Below are 23,067 nucleotides of genomic sequence, written 5' to 3'. Positions count from 1 at the left end.
ATCTACCTTAAGAACCTTAAGAATTATGCTATATAGGATAGAATACGAGATTTCGCTTATTATAGTTATACTTAATAGAATAATAATAACCCTAGAGAGGTAAAGTTATCCTTATTTATAGTAATAATAGACTATAGAGCTATACCTAGGTAGCCTATTCCCGTAACGTCTTACTACTCTACCTATAGCGTATATATTAGACCTTGTTCTACTAGTCTATAGGCTTCTTCTCTTCTAACTACTCCTATATCTAATTTATCTCGATAGTAACCTAAGTAAATAGCTATTCTCGAATATCGATAATACTATATAGTATATAATTAGGCCTAAACGGCGGCTCTAGTTTAGATAAGATAGGCGGTATAGTAATAATAATAACAAGTAGAAGGTGCTATTTAAACTATTATAGAAAGAGCTAGATCTATATATAATAAAGAGATATAGAGATAAGATTAGAACTAAAAGAATAACTAAGAAGGTTAATATAGTACTAGAGTAGGAAAAGCACCGTCGATTACTAGGCAAATGATACTAACTTAGTAGATAACGGCCTCCGGAAGTAAACCACTGTTACAAACAGTAGTACGCTAAATTTCCTCACATACAAGAATACCTGAAAGATACGTAGAAGCGAGGTACCTCGCAGAAAAAGGCCTGTCGCGGGCAGATTTGCAGCATCAACAAGACTCATGCAACTCCCGCTTTCCGAAGCTCTGCCATGTCACTTGCGTATTTCTCGGGGTCGGTGAGACACCGCCTCGCTCCACGACTCTGCAAATCACTCAGACAAGGCACTGTCACCCACAGCCAGCGCACTGCTCACCCACGCCTCGATACAATCCTGTTGTCGCTGATGCCACACCTGGACAGCTGACATGCCACGTCGCTATGTATAGGCGTGGTCAGCAAATGGGTTTGCTATTTGCCATACCGATCCCACCGAGCCTGCCGCATCGGCGAGTTCAGGAAAGTGTATTGGTGAGGCGTTGCGTGGAAGTTGGATTCGCCTGCTTATTCATGACCACTGCCGAGGACGCAATAGGCTTCTCGCTGTAAACGCCTCCGCGCCTTCCCAATGGTCTCGGATAAGGGCATCGGTATCGGGCGCTCCTTCTCCACGCTGAGAATCAGTTGTACAAAGGCTGATGATGAGCAGTCAACCGCTCTCTCCGCCGCACCCCTTTCCCTGCCTGCCTGCTTCACAATTACTTTCTTGGGCAACGCGGATGGCCGTGGGACTGCGGATGACTACACGGCCGTAATATTGATAGATCGGGATGACAGCGCGAGCTTCTGCGCCGCGCCCAGGCGATGACTTCATGCGAGCGAGGATTCCAACAAGTCAGAAGCCGAAACAAGTCGTGTCTTTCCCGAAACAACCGCTTTCGTGGCTTGCATGCTCGGAGTTGGTACCGTGCTGAATTCCCGCATCGCTGATGCAGAGACATCGCAAACAACGGGCCTGTTTCTCCGTCTACCATTCCTCCGGACGACGGTGTTAAAAAGTGGTGTGTCGGCAACTGAGCAACAGCACCACGAATCCTTTCTGCAACCCTAGCTGAATGAATGAATGAATCGCCTGCTCTGCAGTAACGCGGTGCACGGTACACGCGGGGGCGGGGCGGGGCTTGGAGCCGATCATCTCAAGGGCCCCCTTGTTCCACAAACCAGATTCGTTCATCCGCACATGACGTCTTCCACGTGAACTGGGCGGGCATCGAGATCACGGTGTAGCCTCGTGAAGCAATATCAACGCCAGATGCGCTTCAGATTCCAGGTGACGAGGGACCGGCCTCGAAACGTCCACAACGTTGCCGGCAAATCTGCGTATCTGGTCGAGACCTCGCGATTAGACTTGCCTCCATCGTCAATTCAACCGAAGGAGATGATGACGCGTATCACAAAAAGATTCTGTCGATCTACAACATGTGGATGTATTCTTCTAGCACCGGCATACAGATCGAAATCAATTTCTGACGTAGACTTACACCTACCCGCTGTGTCGAGTGACGCGAAATCTGCTCGTCGATTTCTGGATGGCACGACTTGCAGTAGACTGTCACCCTCTGCGTAGTCCTCGGTTGACCTCCCCTTCGCATGGCTTGAATTTCGGACAATATGTCGAATGCCAAGTGCAGTCGGGCGGGCGCTGGACGGCCACCCTGCTTTGCTTCTTCAAACTGCTGGTCCGAGCAAAAGGAGCCTACAGCAGTAGCGATTCTAGCGTAGCGGTATGACTACGGAACATTCACTACTGGCCAACACGCTTGCACTGCCCAACCTGGAAATGCCGGTGGCCTCAGAGAGTGAACCAAAAATTTATTCATGCGGCATCGTGTGAGGGAGGCTTTGACATGCGCTCGACTCGCTCCTTTGAGACTCTTCCTTGCCAGAGCAAGGAGGTACCACTCACAGAATATTTCGGTTAGTACCTCGCCTGATCTCCTTCCGAGCGAAATTGGCAATCACGGCAAATCTCAGTCGCAACAAGACTCGTACCTCCTCTTTCTAAATACGCGAAAACATATCGGAACCAGATTTTTGGTGTACAGTATGCTCGAGGCGAGGACGAGCATGGGGCCTCGGACGATCGGTGGTATCTCGAGAATGTTGTTGTCAACCATGGCTTTCCTAAAGAGACAGTGCCGACTTGTCCCATGCAAGAGATAGTAACCTGGTCGATATGACGTCTCAATGGCTAGGATCAGTCTCAAGTCTCAACCCATCGACCACGAGATTTGCAAAAACGTCAGAACACATCCGATGTCTCGGTTTAAGCTCACCGAATCTACATAGCTGGGTATGAACACCGGTCGCGATGTAATAACACACCGACCGACGAAATAGGGCCGCCGCCGCCGCCAGACGACAATGAGATCATGCCATTGTATGAATGAACATGGATCTCTAATTCCAGAACACACGAAGAATGCTTCTCGAAAGATGACGCCGAAAACAAAACTAGCCAACACATTCAACATGTGACATGTCTGGCCGATGGCGCTCAAGACAAGCATGGTGACGTCAGTAGTCTCGTTCCATTGCTTAATCTTCGAGACTCACATCAAGACTCGCACGTATTCAACAGTCGGACAGCGAAATCCATCTCCAACTCGTCAGGCACCAGGAACCTGTCACCCGAAACGATTTCGAGATCAGGCGGGCGTGGCCGCGTGGTTGTTTTTGGTGGGTCTGGCATATGCTGGCGTGAGATTTTGGGAAAGACCCGACCCGCTTGTTTGGAAGGGAAGGGAAGGGCCGAAAATGGTCCTGGAGAATGGGGTTCGGGGATTCCTCTACGGTGTAGCATGTGAAGGTGGACTTTTTACTTTTTTTTTTCATGTGCTTCGTGCTCCACTTCCCGGTGCTTTGTCGATGTCAGGACTCAGTGATGATTGAGGTAGTTGAATGATCTGGTCAAGAGTCGGTAGAAATTTTTCCACATGCTTTTTGGCAAGACTCACTAATAATGATGACCGAATTGCATGCTGTTTCCACTGTTGCATTGGATTACGCAAAGTCCAGCAGGTCCTTGAGTGATTTTTCTTTCCTGGCTGGTCGTTGTTCCTTCCGCGGCCTCCTACAAGCTGTGAAGAATCTTGGCAAAAGATACAGTACGTACGAGTCAAAACTTTTCTAGATCACAAACCAAAATTCGAACTCGCAACCATCACATCATGTCACCAAAGATACATCAGCTATCCATGCATCCCTCCCAAAAAGAACCAACAGAACCACAAAACAGCAAAAAGTCGTCACACACCCCATATCCCACACTCACACCCGCCAACAATCGGCTATCCTGGTACTGCCGCTCCATGAATTGAGGGTGTTTGCGCTGTTTCCAGCCTGAACAGTTCCTCAAACTTAGGGTCCTCTCAGCATCAAGGATTACTCGCTTGAGTGAAGAACCATCACAGAACTCAAACCAGAGCCACATCGCTGGATGGAAAGGGTGTTGATGCAGACGAAGTGATTTCGACTAGGCCATTACAGCTGAGATCACGTGAGATTTGGGATGAATATATAGACTAGACACAGGCTGGGCTTGGCACGGGAATAAGAAAATGGTGCGTCGATGAAAGTGCGTGTCCGTCACTTCGCAAGAGTTGGTTCATTCGGCTGTACTTGCTACTACCTGGCACTGCTATTGCTACCTCTAAGGCTCTCGTAAGGCCTATTGCTCCCCATGCACCACAAACGCCATCGCTTCCAACCAGAATGCGTATGTACAAAAAAGAGGTCATAAATCTCCGCACCTCGGTCATATTCCAAAGACGACCTTCATGCGCTCGTAAACGTAGAAACTTGTCGCGGCCATCGGGATGACCTTGACGTATCCAATGCTGAGTCCGACAAAGAAACCTCGGAAGCCTCTCTCTTTCGCAATGTCCCGTGCGACTTCCGACATGCGTAAGCGATGTCCATCACCAACCACACCTCCCACCTGCATTCTTCGTCGGATGACTTCGAGTGGGTAGCTGACTGTTTGACTGACGAAGCCTGCTATGGCTCCCGTCGTAAGCTCGGCCCATGCTCGCAGCGGTGCTGGCTTGCCGGGTGCGAGCTGTTTTTGTGATCGTTCTGACATTGGTAAGACAGTATATGGTGCCAATTCGGGCTGTCGCATAAAGTCACCTGCTGCGTCGTGGGTCAAGAATGAGGCTCCTGCATATGGAATCATGCCCCATAGTGTGGGTGTAAAGCCGCGGTAGAAGTTTGCCAATCCTGTTGAAGGTGTGAGCTGCTTTACTGCAGCTTGCGTGGCTTCGATTGGCGCTGCAAAAGTCTTTGGCATTACCGCTGCCGCGCCTCCTCCATTCGAGCCGTTCGCGGGCTCAGGTGGTAGCTCTCTGTATATCTTGCGGCAGATGTCGCGTACTGTAACCCGCTTACTAGACTTCGTTTCCCACGCCAACCGCACGCGTATCACTTCCAGAGGATACGTACAAAACACGGATGCTATGCCTGCCAAACTTCCTGTAGCGAATCTCCTCGCATGTGTTTCCGACTGCTTGTCGGGTATGACTACTGCTCTTATTTGCTCGTACGCCAGAAACTTGATGCCTCCATACGGAAAGATTCGCAACAAAGTCGCACTATGGCCGCGGAATAGCCCTGGCACTCCATTGGCTCCGTAGATGTCTCTGATTGCTCGCAAAGCTCCCGTCCATGATCCAGTGTACTTCTGGAACCGTGGGTTGTTCGCCTGAAACAATATCTTGACCCGGTCGAGGGGAGCGACTACGGTCTTCGCAGCACATGCTGCTAATCCGCCTGCAACGCCACTACGTACAGCATACTCCATGCTCTGCTGTGGGATCCTCGGCCGCTTCTGATCGGGCTGCGGATGTATGTAGCCATGATCGGTCGGACATATTGCCGGCTGATTGCCAGCGCTGGCGGAGCGTGAGTCGGGCGTCATCTCATGTGGTTCGTGGGTCGAAGGGCTGTCGGTCGTGACATGGCTGCCATGCCCAGAGGCAAAGCTGCTCATGGATTGTGTGTGGTCGCGTGCGTGCGCCTTCTGCTCTCGCTCCTAATGGCTGATATGCGACATCGGGAGAGAACTGGCTATTCCCGGCTTGTGATTGTAGATGTTCGGGTCGTGTCGACCGTCGGATGCAGAGTGTGGAGAGCGAGAAGCGTCGGACAGATCGTTTGCCAGTATACGGTGAATGCAACTCAAAGTGTGCACTGAAGAGTGTGTTTTGGTACAGCAGAGACAAAGAAGAGTTTCTTGGTTGTCGGCAATAATGTTGGACGCAGGATGATGCGCAGCCGAGGGCCAACGGCCAGCATCGGGACCAAAGGATTTTCCAAAATATTGGCCACTCCCCACAAGGCACGAGGCATAACTAGTCACAGTCACGACCATACTCTTCTCTAGATCACAAAGACGACTGGAGCCTCACAATGGATCGCGAACCATGGGCTCTGTGTCTGTGTCTGCCTCTGCCTCCGCCTCCGCCATCATCTGGCAGAACAATGAGCAGGACGTGACGGTTTTGGACCTCCCACGCTCAATCTCCGCCGCTCAGGGAGATTCTGCATACCCCTTCACACGCATCCTACGCTCATCTCAGCCGCCGGAGACGCCATTCGGGACGCATGAGCCAGGCTCGGAGAAAGCGAGGGCGAAGCTGTGTGGTAACACTGTTGATGAGACCCTGCATGCAGAGTACCAACACCTTCTCCATCACGCGTTAATGCAAGTTCGTGAGCACCACAAGCACGCCTGGTGCCATCCAAGGCCCTTTGTACACGATAACGACCATTCTAGACCTACGAAGAAGCGCAAACTCAGCAGCGGAGTTGGTGATTCTGTTGTCTCCAATAATGCAGTCCTTGCCAATTCCGCGAATGCCCATCTGCTTCCTGCTTTCCTGGCAAGCATCACGAATCTGAAAGCTGGCAATTTTGCTTCTCGTGTGTGCGCTGAGTCTGGACTTTGCACGCAGGTAGTCAGTCACCGCCATGGGGAGCGTGCATTTTGCTGGACTTCTCCTTCGCCAGCTGAACTGGAGATTACCTTGGACGACGACACGCGCAATTTTCGGATCCCCCCAGGCTCGACAGCGTTCCTGGGAGACTGCTCGGAAGCCAGACTCTTTCACAATGAGCTCCGAAATCAAGCCCATGAGAATGATACTCGAAGGCATTTCGACTTCATCTTGCTCGATCCACCCTGGCCCAATCGGTCTGTCAAGCGTTCCCGAAAGACTCCTGGCACTACTTACCGCACCTGTTCAACTCTCGATGAGGTATGTAATCTACTAGCGAGCATGGACCTCGATATGCTGATGGCGGATGACTGCCTGGTGGGCATATGGATCACGAACAAGGCCTCCATTCGTGATCTGGTCCTCAATGAAGAGTATGGCCTATTTGCGACCTGGGGTATCAAACTTGAAGAGGAGTGGCTCTGGCTAAAGACGTCCATTTCTGGCGAACCCATTACACCGCTGGAGTCGGTTTGGCGCAAACCATACGAGGTCCTGCTCCTCGGACGAAAGCAGCGGCGTGGCATGGTAGACCATGCGACAGTGACCCTTTCTAACCAGCTATGCGAACGAAGAGTCCTTATCAGCGTGCCAGACTTGCATTCGCGGAAGCCATGTCTAAAGCAGCTGATAGAGCCATTCATGACCGATCTCGAGAACTATAGAGCGTTAGAAGTCTTCGCACGGCATCTGGTCGCTGGCTGGTGGAGTTGGGGCAGTGAGTGCCTGAGATTCAATTGGGACGGGTGCTGGTGCAAGCATGACTTCGGCGCATAGTGGTTGCCAATGACTGAGCTGTCGCATCATGTTGAGCGCTACTCATGAGTTTTGCTCGTCTTGCAATGCCTACCTGTGCATAATAGTCATCACTGCCGCCCGATTCTCCAGGTTCACTTCACTGCGTGGGGCAGTCTAAGCGCGGCGCAGCACCCTAACGCATGATTTGATTGCAGGTCTGCTTTTAAGCATACTTCACTTGATTCTTCTATCGCCCAAAAAAGCCCTGTTCGAGCACATGGGCGCTGAAAGTGCCAGAATTGCGCATGGAGACTCCTGGGCGCCTCGCCTTGGCCTGCCGCTCGACGCCAGCAGCCTGGAAACCCTCAGGAACAACTCCTGCGTCGACAAGACGATGTGCCTTGTCCGAATGTTGCACATTGGCAGAATCAACCAACAAGATTCATATACGCGCCGCGAAGCATGTGATGTGACCGTCGCTCCGTTCGGGCGCCTGTCAACCAGTAAAGCGAGATGAAACTTCCGGGCTGGACCTCGCCGTGCCGGCCTCCACGCAGCTCCCTCGTTCCGAAGACAGCTCCTTCAGGCCACCCTCCTCCAGCACCCTGCAAGCACCAGAATCCTGCAAGCACTGCAGTGTCGTCTACTCTGGCGCCCGCCACTCCTTCGATTCTTGAGCTCCTGCGATACATAGTTACAGCCAACAAGCACATGTCACAATTATCACGTTGTTACTTATGCCAAACCTTTGAGCTTTCCAGTAGTCGTTGTAGCGATTAAACTACGATGACCAGCAGAGATCGAGTGCGGCAGCTTTTGTATAGACCGCTGAACCCCGAACGCAAAGAAATCAGGGTCTTGGTGGTTGATGGTGGGCAGCAAGACACACGACCATTATCTCTTGCTGGGCAAACATGCTCGAATGGCCACACTCAAGGTTCGCTCGCGTTCCGACTGGAACACATACGACTGACGGACCACGTCGTGCCTTTCTACGATGCCGTATCCTACAGCTGGGGCGGTGACAAGGAAGATCGCACGCAGGTCGTTCTCGATGGGCTGCCTTTCTGGATTCCAACCAAAGCAGAGCAGGCTCTGCGCGCAGTCTGTTTGGAGCATGGTCATCCCAGGCTCTGGCTTGATGCTGTATGCATCGATCAAGAAGAAGCTCGCGAGAAAAGCCTCCAGGTTGCCATGATGGGAGAAATCTATTCTAAAGCACGACGTGTTTTGATCTGGCTCGGAGAGGATCGTGGCGATACCGATCCTGCAATACGATCGATACGCAAGCTGCTTGAGGGTATCGAGCAGAAGTTACCTGCACAGTATCAGACTCCGGACTCTGGTTCTGCGAAGGACCTAGTAATGAATCCAAACGCCCAACGCTTCGCTTCAAAGCAAATCAGCTGGAACTCTATCTACTCCTTATTTTCGAGAAAGTGGTTCACGCGGGCTTGGATCATCCAGGAAGTTGCGCTAGCCAAGCAGCCGGTTGTTTACATTGGCAGGCATGCCTTGGACTGGACCGAGCTATCTAGTGTCGCTGTTTGGCTGTATGAGCGACGGCAAAGACTACCACGAATCCCGAGCAAAGGCTGCATCACTGGGCTGGAGAATGTAGCATTGATTGGTATGTTCAAGCTTCGCAAGTCTCAAAAGCTCGGCACGCTTCTTCGTCTTGTATACAGCTTTGAGACCCACGATCCCCGCGATATGGTTTATGCTGTGCTTGGATTGAGGAGCAGGACTGCACAGAAGCCGGGCTCTACTTCACGAATCGTCCCAATATACGAGGAACCTGTCGTTGAGACCTACGCCAAAGCTACGAAAGCTGCTATCATTGAACTGGAAAGTTTGGGTTTACTCAAGCATGCCCACAGTCTGCGACCTGTGCCTCAATCAAAAGCTGAGAATGGCGAGTTTCCCTCCTGGGCGCTTCGCATGGACCTTCGTGGTGGCTACCACATTAATCCCATATCATACCGCAACTTTCGATTCAATGCGCACGATGATATGCCTCTCAAGATCTGGCCCAATGATTCCAGCCGTGTCCTCAAAGTCGAAGGGATCTTGATCGACCGAATCACCGACATCTCACCCGTCATGTCGTGGAAACTGTATGGAGAACGCTTCTCAGACACGATCACTGCTGCAGCAGTCTTGTACAGCACATACTCCTGGACTTGCAATCAACTCCCAGCCTGGCCGACCAATGTCTTGTCTCGCAAATTCGCAATCACAGTTGCAGCCGGCCAAGATTCTACTGGTCGCAATCTGCTCGAGAGCACAGAGCATGCGCAACGCCTTCATGAAGGATTCCTCCATACCGCCACGGCACCAGATCCTGATCCAGCTGCAGACGTCAGCGATACAGAGTCCCTCAGATCCTCGAAATCCACCACTTCAATCTCCTCTCGTTCCACCACTCACTCTCTGCACAGTATGCGCTCACTAGGCTCTTCCGAAAATCTATTATTAGAGACCGAGAATCCTGATGCAACGTATGCTATGGACGCCATGATGAAAGGTGGTCATCATCGTACGATCTGCATCACCGAAAGAGGGTACGTTTGTCTGTGCACGGACAATGTGAAGGAAGGAGATGCGCTTGTCGTGCTCTTTGGAGGCAGTGTGCCTTTTGTGCTCAGGCCTAACAATCATTTTTATTATTTCGTGGGCGATGCTTTCGTTGAGGACCTTATGGATGGTTACCATGTTCGGACGCTGAGAAGTCAAGGAAGACTCAACAGTCAGACGGTATGGTTCAAAATCAGATGAAAAGGAGGATGGCATGGGACGGCAAGGGCAGGGCATGTGATATGACTAATGTGTTTCATTTTTCACTTCGATTCTCTTTGCATTATTCTGCAGCGAGCGTTCAGCGCGCATTTTGTTGGCGCGATTTCGCTTCTCAGAGGGAGCAGGTGTTGCTGCGATATACCACTTGCATAGCGAATCGGCTATTTATTTGCTAACGACGTTGATAGCGTATTCCAATACTACTGCATGTCTGTGAAGACACGGACTGTTTTTCCTCGAATATTTATCTGAGAGCTCGAAATACTTCACTTCGAAGCCGACTTCAAGCACGGACCAACAAAACTCCATATCGCTTCAACACAAAAGCGTAGCACCACAATTTCAAGTCATGCGGCCGATGAGATTCTACACAATGGACCAACTGGACATCCAGCTGCTGCAAGAGGATCAAGACGCCATCAACAAGAGCTTGAGCGTGGCGATGCGGCACATTGATACTAGGCCCTTAACCGTCAGCACGCTGGAACACCGTCAAATCCCTTGTTCATCATCGACTGCTTCTCGATAGGTATCTGCCCACGCCTCAAAAGCCGAGAGTTATGGCAGTTCAGCGACACGTTGCTTGGCTCAGTTAGGTTGAAGCGATTGCTAGGACTTATTCCGTGCGAGAAGGGCAATACATGTAAGTCCTACTATTCGGCATTCTTGGAACGGTTCCAGCCGTCAACGGGAGATGACGATGGATTTGAGGGCTGGGGATTTTCTGACGATCTCAATGGGACGAGTAAGAAGGGCATTATTACAGTAAGCTCAAAATCGAACACTGGGACCGTGGAGCAACGAAATTTGGGTCACGGGTTCAGGCGATGTTGGTCGTTAGCAGCTTATTAGGTTTGACGTTGAGATGGTTTGTGAGGTTCCGTGGTGTTGTGTTACCTACCGTGGACGAAGGCGAGGAGGATGGTATAGACAATAAGGTAAGCTGGGTCCTCTCTCGTCTGTTTCGCCTCTTGGCTTCACGTTTGGGGAAGTTTCGGAAAAGCTGGACGAATTGAAGAAGCGGCTACGAAGGAAATTTATGTCTGATGCAGGTCTTTCTTAGGACAAGTTGCAGTCTCGACGATTCTTCTTCGATCTTGTTAGGGAATGGAACCTAGGCTGAGGATAGAACTATGCGAGCTGTGTGAATGCTCATCGAGGTGAGTGAGGGATTAGAGTACGGGTAGAATGTCGTTTGCGAGGACATTAACTACTGCGTTTTCGTAAAGCTCTCGCTATTTAGAGCCCTCGACTTCGGATTGCTAGGCGTAATAATCAGCCTTGAGACGGAATACTAGCTGTAATACCCTTCTGTATCTCTCGAGAAGTCCTTGCTATCGTTCTGAAAGATAGATGTCTGTCTAATGGCGTACGAGAGTTCGGTGATCGCAGTTCGCACCCATCATAATGATAATGAGAACAACATTGAATTCAGCCATCAAGGGCAATACCTACCTCACGTCCACGAATGCGACAAGCTTCGCCTAAATGCAATCCTTCTCCATCTTTCGTTCATCTTCATCGATATTGCCTGTCTGATAAATGACCTTGCTCACAAGAACTACAACCAAGCTCCCAACTTCGCACCCATAGAAGTGAACCAAGCGAAGAGACCACCAGCGGGAACAAAACCCCCATAAACTAATCCTTGGAACCAAGCTGCCCAACCGCCTATCTTCATGTTTAATCACGTCTTGACTTGGATTGAAATATGGGATTGCTTGCTTACCTGCTTGAAGTCCTCCGAGAAAGCCTGCCCAGGACAAGAATGGAGCAAGGATGAATGCGGTGATCATGATGCCTGGGATCGGATTGACTGGGGCTGGTGCTTGTGTTGAGATGTGAATTATGTGATTGGTTTGATGCCCTTGATTTGCTGGTTGTTGTTGTTGGTATTGGTATTGTTGTTGGAATTGAACGAGATTGGAAAGAATGGGCTTCTCTTGAGTCGCTGAGTGTTTGCTATAAGCTACCGTTTGATGCATGAAGCTAAGACATGCTGCCGTCGTTTCCTGCAAGCTTCCTACTCGAGACCTACCATCCCTTGGTGTTCTAGAAGTGAGACATGACGAAGGACATGAGACAGGATTTTCCCGAGATTGGGGTCGAACTCGCTTTCTTCTGGTGCCCAGACTGTGGTATTGAGTTCTGCATTGTCGGTTGCTAGGTGTGCGAGGCCTGCCACCGGGTTCATTCTTGAAGAAGGCTGTCGGGTTCAGCTCTGGGCTCGGTGAGTATAAGCACTTCTGGTTTTTGAAATTGTGGCAAAATCGTCGTCGTCTCATCCTTGCAGTCACAACAGATCCCGACGCTCTTAGATTCCGGAGAGGTGCAGTTGCCGCTGGAGCATTGGAGTCCTACTAGTGCCTTCGCGTTGGATATCCCCATGACTGCAGCGGTCGTCATGTTCACGTGGACATAATAATCTGTCAAAAGTCAGTCAGGCGTAGGTTGTTTTCGACGCATTCCATTTCAGCTTGACTGATGCCTTCTGCTTCAATAAGCAGAAGTGATGTTTGGGCCACTTTCCAGTCATTCAGAGCTTTGTGCTGAATGCATGTTAGGATGGCAATGACACCCGCCATGCGTGACATATCGAAAATCGCGCCAAGTAGTTCTGATGCCTACCGCCTTAGCCAAGACGACCTTTGCGGATGTAGGCACAGCTTGTTGGGCCTTGGTATGGCTGAACTGCTGGAAGCTAATCTGTGAGCTGTTATGACGAATACCAAAATTTTCAATTGCACACCGGCTGGCGAAGTTGCCCACCTGCCGAAGGGATTACTTAGGCCTCTCTAGATCCTGGGAGAGTTGGAGTGCTATCAGCGGAAGAGGGCCTGTTTAGTCTTCGCACGGATATTAAAAGCCATTCAGGCGCCCCGCTTTGTCGGCTTGGATGCACCTTCCACCTTCCACCTTCCACCTTCCACCTTCCACCTTCCACCTTTCACCTTCTACCTTCCACCTTCCACCGTCCACCTTCTACCTTCTACCTTCCACCTTCCACCTTCTACCTTCCACCTTCTGCCTCCCACCTTCCACCTTCTACCTTCCACCTTCTGCCTCCCACCTTCTACCTTTGTTCTTGCAACATCTCTCCGCCAAGTACACTAGGATATAGCGGCAAGCTCCGAGACAATGATGGATGTGGAAAGCTGTGCGCTACAGACCCTTCATCACTGAATCATGAGGATTTGCTAAGAACGAGTCGGAAGCAAGCCTTTGCGCGCGTCAGCCTGAAATAGAAGCAGTGGCGACGGGGCGAAGAATGGAAGCCACATGTCGTGATGTTCGGAGGCACACTGCTGCAGCCTTGGGAAATGGAAATAATGGAGAAATGGTGCCTCCCATGAAGCCTGCGCGTGTCGTTCTCGTCGATCCGGAGCAGAATGCTTGATTCCATGCAGAGCAAGTTAGTAACCGTATACAGCTGAAGTCGAGCTGTGGTTGTCGAAGCCACCTGGACAGACAGGCATCTCGTCTCGCCTCAGGCCTGTACCGCGAGGCTCATCGCCACGAGTCCGCTGATTTGCGCAACCCGTCAGGTTCTACCCGTGCCGGCATCACATGGATTGCCTGGCCGGCACGGTAATTGCTATGAACACGATGAAACAGCAAGGAGGGCAGCGACGGCTCCATCTGCTTCCGTATGGCACACGATCTTGTGCGAAGGTGATGTGAAGATCTGCGCTTTCTTCAAACTTGATCTTGCACTATCATCGTCCTTGTCGATCACGCAAGGCTGTCGTCAGACGTGGCGGCTTTTTTTTTCTTGTCACACCCACATCGCAGCGCAGATTGCAAAGGTTTTCGGCCTTTCTGGCCCAATGAGCAGATTGGGTTCAGTGGGCGTGGAGTTACGGCACATGCTTTCGGTGCATGGGAGTTGCGCAGCGAGACCAAGATCCCGGGGCGGAAGCAATCTTGCGTCCGGAGTTGCCACGAGTCATCCTGTTGTACATAGATGAAGTGATGTTCTCTTAAGTTATCTACAGGACCTCATCTGCCGAGCTGGAGAAGAGAGAAAAAAGTGGTGGAAGGAGTAGTTCGCTGAAGGCTGAAGGATGAATGTACATTCCCAATGTGGAAAGGTCATGATCGACGCCGAGGTGATCAAGATGTGCTGTGGAGCTATTCTAGTAGTGGCTGGGGACAGACTTCGCTGAAATCGGAGATGCAGTGAGATGCACCAAGAATACAGCAGGTTGTCCAACCAGAAAGCAGGAAGCGCCTCCGTACCAATAATGTACACTGTAGCAGCGAATCACGATAGTTATGATTCGATTGCGAATTCGACGTCTGCAAAGTTCCAAGAGGGTGTTTGGAATTTTCGTGTCGGGGGGTGTTTCAAGTCGAGGACTGACTTTGCGCTGGGCTGCGGGTAGACGGGCTACTACTCAGTATCGGGCGAGTGAACGATTTCAAGGTTTGCTGGTAGCGAACAAGGGAGCCGAGGACAAGATCGTAGGGACTGCACGGTTTGTGTTTGTGCAGACGGGCTTGAGAAGTTCTCGTCAGCGGTGCTGTACTGGCAGGAATAGCAGTGTTCGGAATCATTGCAGTGGCACATATGTATTGGAAGGAAGCCAGAATAGAAATCAAACAATGCACATGGCAGATGCAGCCCGGCTTTTCGGGCGGCGGCGACGGCGACGGCGACGAACGAACGTTCCCCTGACTCCCTGAGATGCGCAAAGTGAAGTAGTGAGTGATCGATGAAGGTGAGGCTTGCAGCCGTGTGCGTGCGTGCGTGCGTGCGTTTCGTTTGCATCCATATGTGCGATTGACTCTTCTCCGCCTGTGTCCATCGTCGCCGTCTGTCGTCTGTGTGCAACTACACCCTACCCTCCACCGTCCGCCGTCCGCCCTACACTCGTGTCTGGCCGGCCATCGATCGAATATACCAACAGCACTGGGCAGTGCACCCGCAGCTCAGTCCGATAATAGTAGCACTTCGCCTGTCCGACATCGACATTCAGCCAGCGTCAGCCCGCTCGTCAAGCTCGCCGATGGCCATTCTTATGCTGCCATCGAAGCAGTAGCCCGCACTTGCAAATAGCAACAAACGTGCAGCGCAGTGCAGTGGCAGTGCAGTGCAGTGCAGTGCAGTGGTGGTGGTGACCTGGCCGCGACCGTGTCACCGTGACATTGACATCCCCGCCGATTAATCCAGCGGCATACTGGGATCGCGTCGCTGCCGGTCGACAATTCGGCCTGCTACTTGGCTACTTGGCACTACTATCCTGGTCTCGCGTGAGTGAAGCGAGCCCCTGCATAGAATCCAGCAAAGTAATCATGGCCCTGTCCATGTCCGCCGACGCTCCTCACAATGCTGCTGCGGCGACTGCGAGTGCCCTTCCTGGAGCTGCATCGACATCGACCGCGGCGGTGACGACGATTCCCTCCGCCTGGCCCACGCCGCCCACCACTATTCCTACCTCCCCGCTCCATGCGACGAGCAACGGCACTGGCACTGGCACTGGCACTGGCACCCGCACTGGCACTGGCACTGGCAGTCGACCGAGCACCGCCATTATGCGGCCGACGCACAACCGCAGCACCTCGCGCATGACGGAAGCCCATTCCCGAACCAGCGACGACGATGGCGCCCGCACTGCCGTCAAAGTGGGTAAGTAGCCATCAGTATACAAAGAACCAAACATGGCACACGTGCAAATGCTAACGTGCCACGCGCAGCTGTGCGAGTACGACCGCCGCTCCACCCCACTGACCCCGGCTTCGACTTGATCCCCCAGCGCTTTCGCGAGAGCACCTGTGAGGTACCCACGCCGACCTCTCTTTCCGTGCAGTCACCGCAGGGCAAGAAGCTCTTCGTCTTCGACCGCGTCTTTGACGAGCACACCACGCAGGACGGCGTGTGGGAGTACGTGAGCGACAGCGTGACTTCCTTCGTAAAGGGCTACAATGTCTCCATCTTGGCATATGGGCAGTCGGGCGCAGGCAAGTCCTACACCATGGGCACGTCGGGCCCCGAAGACCAGAGCGACGCAGACGTGAGAGGCATCGTGCCGCGAGCTGCTCAGGCCCTGTTTGACAAGCTCAATGGTACCTCCGCCAAACCCAGCGGCCTTCAGACACCCAAACGATATTCCACCCAAGCATTGCCGGCCTACAACGCAATCCAGAAATACGGCGCCACGACGACGACGAAGAACTGGGAGCTCAAGGCCACCTACGTGGAAATCTACAATGAACAGCTCCGCGATCTGCTAATATCCGAAAATGTGCCCCCCGCAGACCGCGCCCAGGTGGCCATTCGTGAAGACACCAAAGGCCGTATTATGCTTACGGGACTGACCCAGGTACCGATCACCTCGGTGGAAGATGTGCTCAATGCCCTCAATTTCGGCTCCGCGATCCGACAAACCGACGCCACTGCCATTAACGCACGTTCATCGCGCTCACACGCAGTGTTCAGTCTGAACCTCGTGCAGAAGAAGACCGACGCGCATGCCACCACCACTGGCAAGGCGGAGAAGCGCATGTCCATGCCAATCGAACATGTGACGGGCGCCGAGAGCGTGATGACGCTCGACAGTAAGCTCCACTTCGTCGATCTGGCTGGTAGCGAACGTTTGAAGAATACCGGAGCCACGGGAGATCGAGCCAAAGAAGGTATTTCGATCAATGCTGGACTTGCCAGCCTTGGCAAGGTCATCTCACAGCTGTCCAAGCACGGGAATGGCCACATTTCCTATCGTGACTCTCGACTTACTCGCCTGCTGCAAGACTCGCTTGGTGGCAATGCCATAACGTTCATGGTAGCATGTGTAACCCCGGCAGTATTTCACCTGAGCGAGACTCTGAACACCGTCACCTACGCACAGCGCGCGCGTGCAATCCAGAGTCGGCCCGAAATACAACAGACCCACGAGGACAGCGACAAGCAAGCCGCGATCGATCGACTACGTGCGGAAGTCAGCTTCCTTCGCGATCAAATCCGCCACACTGATACCGGTGCTGCAAGAGACATGATGGGCAAGGATGCGCGTGACAACAGGGGCCGCGGACGCGAGTATGAGCTCCAGTCCCAACTGATGGACATGCAGGAGAACTATAATGCCCTCAGCCAGCGCCACGCCAAATTGATCGCCGAGATTTCAAAGAGCAGGGACAGCGAAGATGCGGAGACCCCGTTGCTTAACGAGGCAATTGGTGAGAACGCGAGTGATCGGATCAAGCGGTCAAACTCATTCGCAGAAGCTGTGGAACAGGTGGTGTTGGAGTACGAGAAGACGATCCAGACTCTGGAAAGTTCGCTTTCGCAGACAAGATCCTCACTTGCAAGTACAGAAAGCACGCTCATGGAAAAGGAGACGAAAATTGCATACCTGGATACTATTCAGAAGCAACTCCAGGCGCGGATCTCGAAGTACATGGAACGAGAAGCGAATAACGACTCTTATACCCGCGATTTGGAAAGTAAGATGGAAGGCGCCACCACGGAAGAAGAACGTAAAGAGACCATGATTGATGAGCTACGAAGGGAAATTCAACGTGTTCGGGATAGCGAGTCGAATGCTGAGGATTACATTTCGACCTTGGAGGAGCGTTTGGCAGAAGCCGAGCAGGATCAAGAGATCATGCAGCGTGAGATCGAGCGTCTCGAGCACGTTGTGGAGCGGCAGAGAAGCATCGGCAGACTTGATAACCTGCTCGGCGAACTCGATGCGATTCGTGGTGGTGATCAGCACCAGACAAATGGACACTCCGCATCACGAACGCCCTCACCAGCTGCGAAGCCCAATGGCCACGCCGATGACGACCAGTACGATCCATTTCGAGAGTCAACCGCATCCGACGAGGGCTTTGAGAAGGTGGAGCGTGCAGAATCCGCAGAGCCGACAGAGGCAAATGGCACAGGTGTTCAACGCAGTCCCGCCCAGAATGAATTCATGGCCAACAAGCTCGAGAATCTCACGCAGGAGTTCTTCGACCTCCGCTCCGAGCATGAGACTGTGCTCAGCGATTATGACAACCTTCAGCAGAAGTACCAGACTGCTCTGCAGACTTTGGCCAAAATCGAGCAGCGGGAGTTCGAGAAGAGCATGCCAACACCACGCTCTGCAGACACCCCTGTGGCGAGCAGCCGAAGCTCTTTTTTAGTGGAAGCGGGGACGAAAGACGAAGAAGAAAAGGCGGCTACAGACGGACCGCTTTCATCCTCGCGTTCCTCGTTGGCGGAGTTGTCCTCGCTGCAGCAACAGAGTGGTGGCGCCGAAGGAGAGAGCGCACCGATGAGTCCAGCAATTGACGAGATTGCTGCGCGAAACGATGCCAGCGCGGCACACTCACCCATCTCAGCAGCATCGCACGAAGAGGTGCTGCAAGAAATGGAAACCCTGAAGAAGCTTCACGCAGAGAAAGCGGTGTCGGTTACAGAGCTCACCAAGAACTACATGAGTCTCGCGCAACGCCACGAAGCAACCCTAAGTCAGGTCGAAGAGCTCAAACAAGAATTGCAACAGGTGCAACGAGCAGCTTCTCCAGCTTTCCCGTCATCACCAAACCTGCCATCCGGCTTGCCAAAGGGCACTTGGCGACGAAAGTCGGACGAGCTTTTGGGCAGCTCATCGGATCGCTCATCTAGATCCTACATTTCCCTTCGAACCATGGTTCTCAATAACTTTGAGGAGCAGGCTGATGTTCGTCATAACTTTGAGCAGCATCTCAGCACGGTCATGACAGAGCTCAACCTACGCTCCGAAAGAGTGCAAGCTCTCGAGAGCGAGCTCGCGTCACTTAGGAAGGACATGGAGCAGAAGCAGACGATCATTGCAGGACTGACTCGTGAACGATCTAGCATGGCTGCTGCTAGCGCAGGCGGTGTAGACTTCTCCCTTGTCGGACAGATGCGAGATCAGCTCATGGAGAGCGAGAACCAGATTCGTATGCTTCACGAGCAGCATGCCGAGCGCGAGAGGGAGCTTCAGGAGCAGATTGAAAGTCTCAAGGAGGCGCTTGCCGAACATCACAAGGCCTACGGCGCGGACTCGTTGCCGACACCAAGCGACGATCAAGCAACATCGCAAATGCCTGGCGAGTTCCCCGAGACCCCAGCTGTAGTCGAAAAGGCTGAGCAGGAGGCAGCATTGACGGCCCAGCGCTCTGCACACCACGAGGAGGTGAACCGTCTGCAAAAGGAGGTCAGCGCTTGGGAAAACAAGCATCGTGAGGCCATGGATTCCCTGTCAGGATCCCAGCAGAACCTGGTCAACACCATTGCTGAGCTTCAAGCCTCACTGTATCAAGCTCAGACAGGTATGGCTGCCAAAGAACCATCCGCCGATGTCGATCGTGAAGACGACGACCTGCTTGAGATGGAGAGAGCCAAGCACCGAGAGATCATCGAGATCCTCAATGCTCAAGTCCAAGAGCACAAGCATGTTGCAGAGCAACGTATGACGAGGCTTGAGACCCTGCAGCAGCAATATGCGGATGTCCTCCAGCAAGTGGCCGAGGATGAACAGAAACGCGGGAGCACGAAGGAGCTTCATCGCCAGGCACTCGCGAACCTCGAGAATCAGCTTGAGGTGCATCGATCTACAATTCAGCTCCATCAAGAGAGCTTGGAGCAGTTGCAAGCTTCCCACACCAAGGAGATCGAAGAGTACACCACGAGATATACCGAGCTCCAAAAGAAGCACGAGCAGACTGTCGCCGATTACGAGCAACAATTGTCATCTGCCAATGGCGAGATCGCGACCTTGCTCAAGAGCGCTTCTTCTGCGCTTGGATACGAGACCGACAAGGGTAGTCTGCACCACCAGATCTCGGGCTTGGTCGAAGAAGGAAAGGAGCTGCATGGAAGACATCTCAAGACCACGAATGAGCTCAAGGCCGTGCAAGAGGAGCTGCAGAATGCCATCAACCGATCAGTGGAGATGGAGAACGAAATCAACGAGCTCAAGACTCACACCGAGGAGACGGAAGCCAAGCTGGCGCAAATGACAGACAAGTACCAGAAGAGCGCTGCACTTGTCGAACAGCTCGAGGAGCAACTGAGCAACTCTTACGATCAGCAACTAGCGATTAGCATGGAGTCTGAGGCCCCATCTCGTGCTGAACTTGAGAAGGAGCTTGAGGAGGCCAAGGCGCGCAATTCGCAGCTTGAGGTGAGCAGCAACCAGGATTTGACGACGAACCGAGCTAACCATGGGCAGCAACAAATCAATGCTTTCAAGCACTTGTCTCTGAACTCGAACACCTCGTCGCACTACAACCGCGACTCGCTATCGCCAGAAGCCGCGACCACTGCACTTGGCCGAAACTCCTCATCATCTTCAAATGCCCGCAAATCTGGACCGACAGCACTTCCTACACCTCCGCCGTCTATTCCCCTCCCACCACTTCCTGGCTCTCCGGTCACTGGCACGCCGCCTCAGAGTGCTTTGGATCGCACGACATCGCCCACACCGCGTGGAACGTCACCTGTTCCAACAACGTCGCCACCTACCTCGCGCCACGCTTCGCACGAGGTCAGCCCAAGTCCGGCCGTCTCGCAGCTCATTGAAGACCAAGAGGCTCGCATTAGGACCATCGAGAAGCATCTCTTTGCGGAGAAGCAGCTCACAGCCACCCTTGAGGAGGCCCTGGTCGACCTCGAGACCTCCGCCAATCGAACCAAGTCAGAAATGGAGAACTGGCGGAAGAAGTGCCAAAGCCTGGAAGACGAGCTGGTCAGCTTGCGTAAGGAGCGCAGTAACTCTCGAGCCAGTCTGCAGGCTGTCGAAGAAGAACGCGAAATGCGTGTACGCGCCGAACGTGCCCGTCAAGCGCTGGAACAGCGCATGGCCGAACTCAACGCGAACAAGAAAAAGAAGAAGAGCGGGCTCAATTGCTTCTAGGAAAAGCACGTCCGTCATCATCTCCTTCATGTACATCGACACCGACATACGTCACAGCACAACAATCACGACAAACACGGCCTCACGCAGCAATATGCGTTCTTGTATCATTAGTGCCATTCACAAATTGTCCTTATACCGTGCGAGCGAATGGGCGGCGCACAACCGACGGCCGTCTTTGAAGAAGACCACGTCCACTCACGACCATAACACACAATTTTTGTTTTGTTTTCAGGCAATAGCAGGCAGATACGAGTTTCACGTCTATATCAGAGCGAGCGAGCGAGCGAGCGAGCGCATTTTGAGGCGCAAAGAGCAGGAACATGGCATTATCCCATCCGGCCGGCAAAGAAACTCTCTTGCTTCTCCGGAAGATGAAAACATGGGATTTGGGTCGCCAAGTTTTGTTCTTCTCTGTTTGCTTTGGATTTGTATAATACCCCGTTCGAAGCACTGACTGCCGCACAAGCCCTCCCGTTTTCCTGATATTGTGGAGACGAGACTCTCTTGTAAAGTCTTGACACATTCATCAATCAAGTTGAAGCTCGTATAGGAAGGATCAAGGATTTCTTGAATTTCATCCGGTATTCTCGTGAGCTTCTCTTGTGCGGATCACCAACGTTACACGATAGCGATCGAGACTTACGACTTTCATTTCATCGTTCATGATGCGTCATCCATTTCCATCCCTGATCTCAAGGAAACAATGCAATTACGAAGACGACCTTGTCTCCTTCCTCATCAAGGAAAATTTCTGCCTGACAACCCTCCCCAAACGTCCCGTACTAGCACTGGCATGTATCCTCTCCACGGCAATCTTCCCAGCATCATGCCCGACAACAATCGCTCCAAATTTCACTTCCCTACCTCCGATCTTTTTGATCAACTCGTCCATCGGTTTATTCGCTTAGTCATATTCCCTGCAACAGTTCTCCTCGCAAGGATTCGGAGTCTACAATGTCTACTCCCCAATCATGTTACCATCCTCGATGGCGGCATGTCGAGAGAGCTCATTCGTCTCGGTGCACCATTCCATCAACCAGAAAGGTCTGCTCTTGCGCTCATTGACATCTGGAGTTTGCACGCGCTGGCGCCGATGTCATCACCACTAATTCATACGCATTGGTCCCATTCCATCTTGTCGACGAACGCTTCCGCAAGCGTGGCACAGAGCTGGCGGCCTGCCAGCACGCGAAGCAGCAGAGGAGGTTGCCAAAGAATCTGGGCGGGAAATTCGTGTCGCTGGAAATCTGCCGCCCATCTTCGGTTCATACGAACCCGACATGTTCGATGATCGGAGTGTACACGAGTACCTTGACATCCTGGTCCAGGCGCTTTGTCCATACGTGGACATTTGGTTGGGAGAGACGCTTAGTGTGATCAACGAGGCTGAATCTGTGAGATCCGCAATCGCATCTCTCGGCAAGCCTTTGTGGATTTCTTTCTGTCCTGACGACTCCGCATCTGCCCATCTCTCCTCTCCTCGCTTGCTTTACAACTGCTGTAGGCCGGATTTCGCTGCATCTGCATCATTCTTCCAGTACGCTGTCTCTGGGAATCTACGCGAACACTTTCGTCCCGCGCGCCACCGAATCTGCTGCCAACGGGGACATTTCTGCTCTGGATGCTAGCCTTGATGCGGATGCGTATGCGATGGACGCGCAGGCTTGGGTTAAGAATGGTGCCTGTATCATCGGTGGATGTTGTGGTGTCGGTGTAAGCTATGTTGAACGACTTGCTGCTGTGTTCAAGGCCTCGTAACGTGTCGAGGACTTCCAGTGCATGTCCCAGGCGGACTATCCCTCACTACAGCGAACAGTGCAAGGTTCTGTTCTGCAAATCGAGCAATAAAAGAGCCACGTAAACCCAGCAGGAATCATACTTACGAGATTCAAGCGCGCCGTAGACGGTGTCAAAACACATGGCGTGACTTCCTATATCGCCGCATTAGGTTGACTAGGGCGATTCTAGATGCACTAGCATTGAATCCAAACCAGAGATTCTGTTACTGTATTGTGAAGAAGTTTGTACCGCCTCCTACTGTCGGAGTCTGCGTACTATATAGCGGTCCGTGAAAGGAGCGAGGCGTCCAGAAAGCCGAGGTCGTGGTTGCAGAGACGCGTCCTCCTCGTAGTCGTTTTGGCCAACTCGACGATATT

General features: G+C 52.4%; 6 protein-coding genes across 6 annotated transcripts; 4 read left to right on the top strand and 2 right to left on the bottom strand.

The window, feature by feature from the left end:
* Positions 1-4,101: 4,101 nt before the first annotated feature.
* Positions 4,102-5,685, bottom strand: MYCFIDRAFT_212406 (uncharacterized protein). The gene has a single exon (XM_007932697.1). It carries the CDS (start codon positions 5,495-5,497, stop codon positions 4,265-4,267), a length of 1,233 nt encoding a protein of 410 aa, XP_007930888.1. The 5' UTR covers positions 5,498-5,685; the 3' UTR covers positions 4,102-4,264.
* Positions 5,686-5,930: 245 nt separating this feature from the next.
* On the top strand, positions 5,931-7,280 carry MYCFIDRAFT_36864 (uncharacterized protein; the record flags this gene model as incomplete). Its single annotated transcript, XM_007932315.1, has 1 exon — positions 5,931-7,280. The coding sequence occupies one exon, from the start codon at positions 5,931-5,933 to the stop codon at positions 7,278-7,280; it is 1,350 nt and encodes a 449-aa protein (XP_007930506.1).
* A 747-nt stretch (positions 7,281-8,027) lies between these two features.
* Positions 8,028-8,702, top strand: MYCFIDRAFT_36749 (uncharacterized protein; the record flags this gene model as incomplete). Its single annotated transcript, XM_007932305.1, has 2 exons — positions 8,028-8,566; positions 8,648-8,702. Coding segments are annotated over 2 exons (594 nt in total), but the record flags the coding sequence as incomplete, so codon positions are not given.
* A 2,486-nt stretch (positions 8,703-11,188) lies between these two features.
* Positions 11,189-11,680, top strand: MYCFIDRAFT_178660 (uncharacterized protein; the record flags this gene model as incomplete). Its single annotated transcript, XM_007932696.1, has 2 exons — positions 11,189-11,204; positions 11,394-11,680. The coding sequence occupies 2 exons, from the start codon at positions 11,189-11,191 to the stop codon at positions 11,678-11,680; spliced, it is 303 nt and encodes a 100-aa protein (XP_007930887.1).
* Positions 11,681-11,727: 47 nt separating this feature from the next.
* On the bottom strand, positions 11,728-15,009 carry MYCFIDRAFT_178659 (uncharacterized protein; the record flags this gene model as incomplete). Its single annotated transcript, XM_007932695.1, is given in 24 exon segments — positions 11,728-11,738; positions 11,770-12,039; positions 12,075-12,188; positions 12,226-12,397; positions 12,432-12,466; positions 12,523-12,582; positions 12,617-12,792; positions 12,826-12,842; positions 12,895-12,922; positions 12,957-12,994; positions 13,041-13,064; positions 13,097-13,124; positions 13,178-13,211; positions 13,246-13,432; positions 13,469-13,564; positions 13,608-13,616; positions 13,654-13,741; positions 13,777-14,019; positions 14,039-14,202; positions 14,231-14,399; positions 14,428-14,511; positions 14,537-14,864; positions 14,893-14,952; positions 14,994-15,009. The coding sequence occupies 24 exon segments, from the start codon at positions 15,007-15,009 to the stop codon at positions 11,728-11,730; spliced, it is 2,451 nt and encodes an 816-aa protein (XP_007930886.1).
* A 566-nt stretch (positions 15,010-15,575) lies between these two features.
* On the top strand, positions 15,576-21,372 carry MYCFIDRAFT_87840 (uncharacterized protein; the record flags this gene model as incomplete). The annotated part of the gene is made up of 6 exons (XM_007932694.1): positions 15,576-15,669; positions 15,738-17,878; positions 17,948-19,123; positions 19,184-19,358; positions 19,455-20,176; positions 20,225-21,372. The coding sequence occupies 6 exons, from the start codon at positions 15,576-15,578 to the stop codon at positions 20,906-20,908; spliced, it is 4,992 nt and encodes a 1,663-aa protein (XP_007930885.1). The 3' UTR covers positions 20,909-21,372.
* Positions 21,373-23,067: the final 1,695 nt, after the last annotated feature.

The sequence above is a fragment of the Pseudocercospora fijiensis genome (genome assembly GCF_000340215.1).
Source record: "Pseudocercospora fijiensis CIRAD86 unplaced genomic scaffold MYCFIscaffold_9, whole genome shotgun sequence".
In the NCBI taxonomy this organism is placed as follows: Eukaryota; Fungi; Ascomycota; class Dothideomycetes; order Mycosphaerellales; family Mycosphaerellaceae; genus Pseudocercospora; species Pseudocercospora fijiensis.
This window is presented reverse-complemented; position numbering and strand designations above follow the sequence as displayed.

Excerpts from the sequence above, each read along its gene's own strand:
- MYCFIDRAFT_212406 (XM_007932697.1), bottom strand. The coding sequence starts at position 5,497 with ATGAGCAGCTTTGCCTCTGGGCATGGCAGCCATGTCACGACCGACAGC.